This window comes from Vipera berus (genome assembly GCF_964194415.1).
Source record: "Vipera berus genome assembly, chromosome: Z".
In the NCBI taxonomy this organism is placed as follows: Eukaryota; Metazoa; Chordata; class Lepidosauria; order Squamata; family Viperidae; genus Vipera; species Vipera berus.
This window is the reverse complement of record NC_138205.1, coordinates 95,105,181-95,116,465: the sequence shown is the minus strand read 5'-3', so window position 1 is coordinate 95,116,465 and position 11,285 is coordinate 95,105,181. Positions and strand designations below refer to the sequence as shown.

The 11,285-nt window shown below is 48.7% G+C and overlaps 1 protein-coding gene across 1 annotated transcript; it reads right to left on the bottom strand.

The window, feature by feature from the left end:
• Nucleotides 1-7,757: 7,757 nt before the first annotated feature.
• SP8 (Sp8 transcription factor) lies at nt 7,758-10,497 on the bottom strand (the record flags this gene model as incomplete). Its single annotated transcript, XM_081345458.1, has 2 exons — nt 10,309-10,497; nt 7,758-9,203 (listed from the first exon to the last, which is right to left on the bottom strand). The coding sequence occupies exons 1-2, from the start codon at nt 10,327-10,329 to the stop codon at nt 7,758-7,760; spliced, it is 1,467 nt and encodes a 488-aa protein (XP_081201584.1). The 5' UTR covers nt 10,330-10,497.
• Nucleotides 10,498-11,285: the final 788 nt, after the last annotated feature.

Genomic DNA, 11,285 nt, shown 5'->3' with positions numbered 1-11,285 from the left:
TAAAGGTCCGTAGCTAAGGAGGTTGGAGCCAAGGACGAGCGGAACAGATCTAAGAAAACGTAGCCAGCTTCCTCAGATCCGCTTAGTAGCATTTGGGCTGGCAGAAACTGAGGTGGACACAACAAAAGAGAAAAACAAAGTGCCAATCGCGAGATCAGCGAGGGAGCACAAGAAAACGGGCAAGAAAAATACAGGGCTATCTATATACGTTAACATCTTAATCACTCAGCCTCAATCTTTTCCACCTTTACTTTCCTTAATGTGTTTTTTATTAAAACCCAAAATGAGAAAAACAACACTTTCTGCATCGACCCTGCGTCTAACAAAACTGGCGGAAAGTTTTGACCAACTTAGAAAGCTCGCTGCCGGTAGCGGGATTCGCGGCGCCTCTGTCTTTCGGCCAACGCCCGAGCAACTTCACCTCAGTCGGCAGGCGGCGCTGTTTCTCCACTCCCGAAGTCGGCGCGCTTAGCTCTGCTCTCAGGCACTTCAGCACCTAGTAGGTTGCCAAATCCGCGCAAGCACCAAAGTCGGCTTTGGAAAACAGCGCGTAATTACCCCCTTTCTGTCTAGCGGCTAGCCCGTCCACCCGACGACTGTAAGGCGTAAGGTGCCTTCTTGGTTCTTTACAGGGTCTTTCGCAGTTACGCGCACCAAAGGCGAGCCAAGTCTCCAAGTCACTTAGCGCACGGGCAGAGCCCCAAAAGCAAAGCCGAGCGGGGAGAGACTTATTTTAAGACCGGTGGCCACACAAAACACTAGAAAACGCCGGCGCGGGTGCTAGTATAGAATGCTCGGTCAAATGGAGGTGGCCTTGGTATACTTTCAGCAAAAACTACCTCCGTACCTCTCGAGATTGGCCTTAAACTTGCCTCCGGAAACGGGCTCTCCCGGCCGGAGGTCAAGCAATTTCCTCTGGTTCCTTCAAGCCATTATTCCCCAATGAAGCTCAGAGGGAAGGAAGGGATAGTCACCTGGACAGGAGCCCCTCAGCCCTCCTCAGGTGATGGTCTCTTAATCCGGGGGAGGAGGGGCGATTTTCCAGGAAACGACGCTTCCGTTCCGGCCCAGGAAACAAATGTCCTGCAATCGCTTCTCAAGGAACTCAAAGCACTGTCCCAGGAGAGGGTCAAGCTCACACGCAGATCCAGATCCCCGCGTGCTTCCCAGCATTAACTTAAACCTTAGCCATTTTACCTTCGCGGGTTTCGGGGGGAATTCCCGTGTTAGGTTCGAACTGAAATTTTCGGAGCGCTAGATGTCCTACAGGATGGTAATTGAATTCGCTAGCCAGTAAGTCACAGTAAATCTTATGGTCTCGGAGTGGTGAGATTTCCACCTCCTTCCCTCAGACACTTCGAAAGTTGCAATCATTAAAGACCTAATAAGGATAACAGTGCCCGGAAATCAGTATGACTTTTTCCTCAAGAGAATCGCTGCAAGGGTATTTTGGGACGGCAGCCCAGCCAACCAGTCTGGACGTGCCACTGAATTCCTGGCTCGAATGAAGGTCCTTCCTTCAAGGAAAAAGGCAATTCTTCAAAAACAAAACCCCAGGATAGTTAGGATTCCGACACAACCAAGGGATAGATAAACTAAGATTTCCTTGAGTGGCTCTAGAGCGCATCTTTCTTCCAGATCGATAATGTGCCAGCACCGAATTTAGAATGCATATTAATACACTATAAATTAGCCTCAAACTGTTGCTTTTCCTAACACCCGTGGAAGGAACTTTCTGTCCAGCATCAAATCATTAGTATAACTCTGTGTGAATTTAACCCACCATCTCTCCAAACAGTTCAAAGCAACGCCCTCTCGCTTTTTCTCCCCTTTATCCTTCGACAACCCTTTGAAGTTGGTTCGACTGCGGAATAGTGATTGACCCAAATCTCGGCTGGCCTTTCCAAACTGGGCAAGGATTTGAATTCTGTCCGTGATCGACCCTGCAACTGAGGTCACAAAACACGCTCAATGTTAAATCAGGATTAACAAAACACAATCGCAGTGTCTGCAGAATATGCTCTAGCCGAACGAGTCGTTTTATAGTTTCACGTGATGGCTTCGTACATGTGGACGTCGATAGTGGTTGACTGGGTTCCCACGACACAAAAGGCCCAGCCCTATTTTAGCCTAGCCTAGTGTGGCCCGGCCTACTGTGTGATCCCAGCACCTATTGCGTATTAGGTCTAAAAAGAAAGCAAGCGAAAACATTCCTTCTAGTTATGCAACACTTTCTCCGTCCACAAGACGAACAAGACGCCTTTCCAAAAGAGATGCAAGTAGCAAGGGAAGTTGGCTTTCCTTGCTCCTTGCAAGGAAGTTTTCCTTTAAACCTCGGAGGCTCCGACATGAGACTGCCCCCAACCAAGAGTGAGAAGAATTTTAAATCACCACCAGTCCACGTGTTCCCGAATCATGGCAAGGACACCTGTGGTTGATTATTCCGTACCTCCGTTTAAGCCCTTATTGTCTTTTCCCCTCCTTTTCTTTCAGAGAGGCATCTCCGCATGCAGTGTAATATATGTTATTTATTAGCCCTCCCAAAGCTCCGAATTAGATGTCAAAGTTAGAGCCCGATCCTAAATGCGTTTACTTCGAGTTAAAGGTAAGCTACACATGTTTGCAAGGTTGCGATCCTAATACAGTCTTCTTTGGACAGGATTCAATGGAGCTCACTTTTAAAGAAGATTTTAAGATTTGGCCCGGTAAGACTGCCTACTAGGAATGCAGCAATGCTTAGCTCCTCCATGGTCAATGGAGTTACATCCTACCACTTCAAAGGATGGGGTTTGAAGTGGTAGAAGGCATCAAACGCACTTTCTCCAGAGGTTATGTAACTGAGCAAAGGAACAGGGCGAGTCTCTTTCCTCTCCTTTTTTTTCCATTGGCCCCAAATACATCCAGTTTGGCTAGCCCTACCCCAACTGCAAATATCTAAGCGGAGAGAGAGAGAGAGCTGCTGCGATCCTAAGGTATTAAACCCAAGTATTGGTTCTGTCCCCGCCCCACTTCCTCATTGACTGAAACTTGGAGTAGGACACCCAAGTCTGCTTTGCAGAAGATCTATTTACAAAGTCAAAGAGCAAATAGCTAAGGCGACTGCCTCCGCCTTCCCGCCCGCCCGCTGTCTCCATCCCACAACCAGGCTGAGTTTTCCCTAGCTGGGAGAGATTTCGGTTGAAAGCACCCATGAGCCTGCAGAAAGCAGCTTTCTTTCTTTTTTTTTTTGCACCAAGGTCGAGATCTCCCTCACCTCCCCAGTTCCCACTCAGTAGCGCAGAATAGGCAACTTGCATAGCCAAGGCATCAAGCCAAAAGCAGTTTCAGCTTTCAGCTGGGGCAGGAGCCCGGAATCACCTCGGGGCCCTACTGTCAGGCAGCCAAACCCATCCCCGCCACCAACTTCGAAGCCCACCTTGCTAGGCAGCGGAAAAAGGGAGAGATTGGCGCTGCTGCCTCGCCTGCCAGACCTCTAGCTTCAACTCTCCCTTTCCGCTCTTTGCGTTGTCCAGCCTTCGCCAAAGCCAAAGCAAAAAAGGTGGCGGGGGGGGGCAGCACTGCAGGCAAGTGCGCCCGTGATGCTGGCGTCCTTTTTCTTTGCTTGGAGGAGATGGAAGTTGGGAAAGAACTGCAAAGCGCGCCTGGCAAAGACCCTTAATATGGTCTCAAAATCCAGGAAAAAAAACAACAGCAGCCATACAACGGATATATATTTTTTACAGTTGTGGCTATTTCGCAGTTCTCAGATCTACGGCCAGATTAGGACTCTCTTGCTGATTAGTTTTTCCCATTATTTAAGATACAGCCTAGCCGAACTTTCACTTTTGCCTCCCAGTTGGAAAGGGAGGTGCCACGCGAAATCGCTGGGCATATCGCAAAGTGGCAGCTGTCCAGATTGCACCGCGGAGATGAACGAAATCAAAGGGAACTATTTGGCGTCAGAATTCCCCCAAGCTCAAGTTTGCAATTCCCCCCCCCCACCCCCCACCCCCCACCCCCGCCAGATCTCTATTCGCTCCCGGAGAAAGTGGCGACGGGATTCGGACAGCAGCTTCTTAAAAAAAAAACAACCCACCGACTGCCGACTTTGTGATCTTTTCTTTACATTTCAACCAAACAGGATTTCCTTTTCAAGGTGGCGAACAGCCAGGGATCAGAACAATCAACAAACTTTCAAACTTCAGGCTTGGATCTACTGAGGAGCGACTAACTAACCATTCCTGCTTAATCATTAACTTGATTTTTTTTCAACCTTAGGCTATTTCCCCCCCCCGCCCCAAAAAAATCTATGGTCCTAAACTGCTTGACCCGAAAAGAAGCTACAAAGACTGTGTTGGTTCTTATGCTGCTGGCATTAAGGATTAATAACAGAGATCACTGTATTTAATAGATTCAATGTCATAGGATAATAGCAGTTTTGTATCTCATTCACTCACTGTCTGTAAGAAGAAATAAGTTATAAGTCAAGCTACTTGTAAAATAATAAAAATAAGCATTCCATGCACACAGCAAGCCAACTACTGAGTAATATTTCCAAACTGTTAACTATCCCAGTTGACCTCCTGAAAATCATTAACAAAATAATAATTGAATGTGAAAGTGTTTGTTGTCAATATTCATACAAACAACAGAAATGGGGGGAGGGGTAGCAATGTTTGTTGCATTAGTTTCTAAAGCTTCTTACCTCAAAGCAAATCCAGCTATCTTTAATAGAGGTTCTTTCCTAAGCATACATTTACCTATTACTTTTAGTAAGACTTGCCCAGGAAGACTGTACAGGCTCTAATAACGCTGTTTTCCAAAGGGATCCCAGTCCCGGAAAAACAAATTGCAATGTCTTGAAGATACTCCATTATTATCCTGAGAAAGAAATTAACTAACCCTAACAACAAATATTTTATGTGCTGTTTATTAATTCCATTTAAAATCTTACAGATAAAAGTCAATTACATTTCATGCATTTAAAATGCAATTTTAAAGTATTCCAGAGTAAAGTTTTTTTCTTCCTTCCTTTGTTTCTTTCATTCTTTTCATTTCAATGTGAAATATCCAAACTTATTTCAACATTACAATGAGACAATTTGTTTGCAGAGTTTGCAAACTTGCAGACAACAATCCTACCCATATTTAGGAATAAGACCTACTAAAGACAGTAGGATTCCTAAGGAAACACGCATAGGATTGTGATGTTTAGGTAACACCAGGAGTGCGTTATTAACATTCACCATCTTTATTTTCAGGAAAACCAGAGGCCATTATTTGTCTGCATCACTTGGACAGTTTATTTAATATACGGGTCTAGATGAGCCCACTGTGTGAAATATAGGCGGATTCTCACTTAAACTATACCTGAACTGTCAAAAAATGTAAAAAAGTACATGCTCCACTAAATGAAATGGCATTCAACATTTATCCAATCTTGTTGGTTTAATTACGGTCTTATGCCTAACTAAATTAATATTCAAGCAAAACTATATTCTGAAGTGCAATTTGCTGTACACTTCAAAGGACATATTTTTTTAAAAAAATGCAGTTGATTAAGACTGCAACAATAATGATTTAATATTTTGTGACAAAAAAGGGAAAATGATTTTTTTAAAAAAAAAAGGAAAAAAAAAGCTCAAGTGTACTTCGATATATTTTCAAATATTTACTGGAAGTAATATACAAGAAAAATACTATACAAAATCGTCCCCTGGACAACTGCGCCTCACACCAATACAGTGGTGGAATTATATTAAATTGTTAGGTATTTTACAACAATTTCTGTTGTACAAGTCATTAGGTTTAGAACTATTTTACTAATATTTGACTTTATCCCCTTGTGTTTTTGTTTGGTTGGCTGGGTTTTGCTTGTTTGTCTGTTTTAGCAAACTATACTGTAGACTTGCAGAAAAGGCAGGTTGCTTTCATAGTTCTTACTGTCAGAAAAATTATGCTACGAATTACAATAAATTGTATCCTTGGTGTTTTCAAAGCACCACATCACTAGAGATGCTGGGACTCTGGAAATCAAGCAGAGGTGCTGGTACTTTATGGGGAGGAAACTTATCTAGATTGAAGTAATTTAATTACATTATTTTCCTCTAACTTCTAAAAGAATAAGAGGAGGGATTGGAAGTCCCTTATATTTAACTAATGGGTATTAACCAGTCAACTATTTTGAGTCTTACTGATCTCACTGAGAAAGAAAATATTAGAAATAATTTTTAACATCTCATTGAAATCAATGGGGCAAACTTTAACTGGGTCATAACTTCCAACAACAATTATAAAGTTGATATAATTAACTGCACCAACTGAATACACTTATTCCAGGAAGTACTTTGAAGAGTCAGTTTTTATCATGAGTTAAGCAATGCTTGATTATAGCAGAAAACTCAAATTAATAGCCCAGTTCAAAACTTTTAAAACTAGTTGGACTTATAGATATAAATTATAAATTAATTGATCAGAATGGGTGCAGCCCAGCTTTATGAATGTTAGCCAAAAATTAAATATCTTTATGCTGAGTGGAATTTATCCCTAGGAAAGCATGCAAAAGATAGTATTTTAAGGCAATTTACTATGCAGTCCTAGAGATACTCAGAAAGAATCCTCACTGTCTGTTTAACTTTGGAACTTTAATTCAGTTTGCCTTAATTCTGAATAAATGGGTTTGAAGGGTAATTATTAAAAAAAATGTTTATGAAAATAATTTTGGACTTAAGTCTGTAAAACCCAACCTTACTGATTTCTCGGTGAAGGCTCTATGGCTGCATGCTGAGTTGGTTAAAGCAAGGGGATTTTTCTTTAATGGTTGTTAAATCTGATTTTTCCCCCAAGTCAATGGCATCTTCAGCATCCATTTACTTGAAAGTTCCTGGTCCGTTTTTGTTAGAACTTTTCTGGTGGGGGGGGGGGGGTGGCGAAGAAACCGAAATAAAGGACAACCTCCAACTAAGAGCAGAATCTTAGTTATTTTGAGCCACTCGCTGAAGCACAAAATACTTGGAAGTGCTAGACAGAAAAGAAAGAAAAGCCTAGCCCAGTTTATTTTGTAATATCTACTAAGGCGGGATCCTCTTTGACAGAACTGAATTGCAAATGGGGCGCTAGGCGTTCACGCCTACATTCACTCTCACTTCCACACACGCACACTTTTCAGGTTTCACCCACTTCCTCCAGAGTAACCCCATTAGTTGCAACATTCCAGAGGAAGCGAGTGAGCACTGCAGTTTCGGAGCAAAAGTGAATTTAACGTTTGGAGCAACTCTTTGAAATAATAATATTAATAAAAAGCATCTCATAATATTCAAAGTGCTTTCAGCGGGAGATCTTGGGCTCTTCCCTACTCTCCTCTCCCCTACTCCCCCCGAACAGCCGCCTCTCCCTCCGTGGCGCTTGAGAGAAGCTCTGGTCCTTGCCGAGAGCCCGATTCCCGCCCTCCCATTGCCTTGGAGCGCCCCAAACCTCTTCCCCTCCGGCGCGGGTGTCTCTGGAGCAGCCGCTCGGCGACAGAAGTCCCTTTTCTGGGCAGGGATCTGGCTGCGAGTCCGCGTTGGCTGGAGCGCGATACTTCGACGTCCAGATCCCCTTTGGCCCAGCGGGCTGGAGGCTACGGAATGGGAGGGCTGAAAGCGTGGTGGATCCGAACAAGAAGGGGAGAAGGAGAGACAGAAGACGAGGAGTGGGGGGGAGGAGGGAGACGAGAGCCGGGAACAGCAAAGCCAGGTCCTCCTCCCGCCTGGACTCCGCCGGCGCGCTCAGAGCGATTTTCACTCCAGGCCATTCCGGTGGCCCGGTTCGGGGGTCTGGAGCAGCTCCGGCGAGTGGCAGGGTGGGCTGCCGGGGGCGCTGTGCTCGCTGTCGGTGTCACTGCCCTTCTTGCCGCCCCCTGAGCCACCGCCACTACCGCTCCCTCCACCGCCGCCACCGCCGCCGCTGTGAGTCTTGACGTGCTTGCTTAGGTGGTCGCTGCGCATGAAGCGCTTGTTGCACACCGGGCAGGCGAAGCGCTTCTCGCCCGTGTGCGTGCGCAGGTGGCGCTGCAGCTCGTCCGAGCGCGTGAAGCGCTTGCCGCAGAAGAGCCAGTTGCAGACGAAGGGCCGCTCGCCCGTGTGCCAGCGCAGGTGCGCCTTGAGGTGCGACGTCTTGCCGTAGACTTTGCCACAGCCAGGGATGTGGCAGCTGTGCAAGCCCTTGCGCCTCAGGCTGGCACCCGCCGGGCCCAACCGCTCCGCCTCCTGGCAATTGGGGCAGTCACAAGTGGCGCGGCCCGAGTAACGCCGGGCCGACGAGCGCGGGGAGCCGCCTAGTGGCGCGGAGGGTCCGGCTCCCAGCATGGAGGCGCCAGCTCCGGACGTTAGTGGCGAGGGAACCGCGTCCGGGTAGGAGCCCGGCAGCACCGGCTTAAATCCGTCCATGAGATGCTGTCCAGCGGGGCTGAGGAGATGCGACGAAGCGGCGCTGCTGCTAAAGGCCGAGTGGCCCGCCAGGCCAGAGTAATCCGAGTTGTAGGCGCCCAGTGGCGAGTGCAAGGAACCCGCTTGGAGACCGCTGGCCGTGGCAGCGGCCGGGTGGACGCCGTTGGGGTTCTGCACGTCCAGCCACCCGGCGCCCACGTCCCACCAGCTGGAGGCGCCAGCGTCGCTCGGGTGCGAGGGCTTGAACCAGGATTCGTAGGGGTGCGCCATGCCCACGCGCGGGTAGATGCCTTGCAGTCCCTCCACCGAGGTGTGCACCTTGGAGATGAAGACCGGCTGATGAGTGGCGGTTGTGTCTGGAGCTGACCCGCTGCCCCCGCCGCCGCCGCCGCCGCCGCCTCCCGACGGCCCGGGTGCCTGGAATACGGAGTAGTCGTTGGCGAAGGGCGAGCCGGCCGCCGCGCCGCTGGAAGTGAGCGAGAAGGCGCTGGATCCAGGCGAGCCGGCGCAGCTGAAAGAGTCCGAGACCAGGGCCGCCGCCGCAGCTGCCGCCGCTGCCGCCGCTGCGGCGTGAGCTGAAGAACCGTTACGGGTCGAGGCCGAGACTCCGACACCACTCAGACTGGAGCCTACCACGTTGCAGCTGCCCGAAGATGAGGAACGTTTCCACGGGTGGAAGCCTTTGCCGAAGGATGAGGTGCTGTCGGACAGGACCGACGGCGAGGGGCTGGGGCTGCCGATCTTGTTGCAGGTGGCGGCGAGCATGGCCAGTGGAGTGGAGCCGAGACGCGGTTCTTCCTGCAGAAAACGGGGAGAGAAGTCCGGGACAGCGCCCGTCATCTTCCGCCAGCAAAGATGCCCGCGGCAGCCCGCCCAGAGCAGGATTCGCGCCCGGTAGTCTCGCCTGCGGACGGGGAAATGGGGGCTAAGGCGAGGAACCTTTGCGGTCCTTTACCCCTCCTCTTGATTCCGTGAGAAGAAATGACACCCCCTCCCCCGATCTCTCCTCGCAAGCCCCGGAAAGGCGTCTTTTAGGAGAGCCCACTGGTTTCTTTGGTTGAGATTGGCTCGCAGCCCGGAGTCCGGCCAAAGAGCTCGAAAACTTAATCTCAGTCCAATCCAGAAACCCAGACTCCAAAGGAAAATCTGAAAACTTGAAAACCTTCGGTTCTGACTAAGCCCCAATTCATAGGTGCTGGGTTTCCACACCATATGATTCCTTCCTTCTCCTCCCGAAACCACCAAGAGCGGTAGTGCATTTAATCCTCAGCCATTCTCATCTAGCAATTAAAACTGGCTGTAGCCGCAGATTAAAGTTGTTTTTTTAAAGGTCCCTTTAGTTTCCGAGTTCACTCATAGCATTCTCTCTCTTCCCCCCACCCCCCAAACTTTTATATTCATACCTCAAGGAAACAGAGATAATCAACATACCTGCAGGAAATGTCGGGCTCAGAGAAATTTTAAAAAGGAAGGGGGGGGAATCAACAACAGCAACAAGCTGCTGCAATTTTTTTTTTTAAGATCTCACAGGGAGAAAAAAAAAGATCAAGCGAGGCAGCTGTTTTTCCCCCGTCCGCGTCGACAACAGAGAGGCCAGTTCTCCGGGGATACAGGAATAGCTCAGCCCGAGCTCTGGAGGTTGTTAAGGGCTAATGCCCTTAAAACCTTTTCCTGCACGCTGTCAAGGGGGTTCCCCCTCCCCTTCCCCCTCGCCTCCTTTCTTTTCTCCGAAACTCGCATGAGTCAAGAGAAAAAGCAAAAATGAAACCCTCAATAGCCCCTGGTCAAGAGAGGGGCTGCCTTAACCCTGCTCCGCGATCGCCAATAAAAAGGACCCAATTAAAACAGCAAAGCGGTGGGGGGGGCGCAGAAGAGGGGGGGAAAAACACACCCTCGGACTCACCCCTAGAAGTGAAGTTGCCATCCCACAAAGTGCCCTCCTCTCGGAGGATCTTTTTTTATATTGATAAATCAGAGGCAGTGTGTTTTTTTTAGAGGTGTGCAATACAATGATCAGTTCCGCCCATTCCACCACAATTGTAGCTCCCTCTCTCGCTTTGAAGTGCCGCTGAGGCCGCGCCAGCCAATCTGCGGCGCCGTCGGCCGCTTCGCTGCGTTGCCGCGTGAGGTCATCAGCGCCGCCGCCGCCGCCGCCTGCTCCTTCCAGCGGCTGCTGCTCAGCGCAGGGAGCGGGCGCGCGAAAGCTGGCCTGCAGGGAGAGCGCAAGGAGCTGCGGCGTTCCTCGCAGCGCCTTCCGCCTGCCCGTTTCTTCCTTCCGTTTTACGAGCTCCCGTTTCGCGGAAGGTTGCTCAGATATTCAGCCCCATAGACGGAAAGAAGAAAAGCATTTTATTCGCTCTGCATGAGACTTCGCGTGCGTTGCGAGAGCGGGCGCGCTCGCTTTGCGAGCTGCGACTGTGTTGTCCACGCCTGTCTCTTTTAGTCTGCGGTCTCTTCCGCCTTCCCCCCACATCCCAGTTCTGCTCAGCAATCGTTTGGATGGCTGGGAAAACCCCCGCTTTCCTGAAAAGGGGAACCTGCCCTTCTCCAATCTGACCACCCACTCACCCAGTCCTTTTGTAACACCAAGGAGTCTAGTCGTGTGAAACGGCGGTGGGAAAGAATTATCCCGGATCAGGCCACTTTACAGTTAGTGGGTCTCCCTTCCTTCCTTCCTTCCTTCCTCCCTTCCCTTTTTTTATTTCCTGAAAAAGATGAAGCTGTGTATATTGATATACATGTAAATATTTTAGAATCCAATTTCCTGGTGCATTCCTGATTATTTCAACCGGATTTTAAGCACTCAGAGTGGCATCTTTCTTTTGTTTTGGACAATAAAAAGTTTGGGAATGGGATTCCGCACTATGTATTTAAGATTCT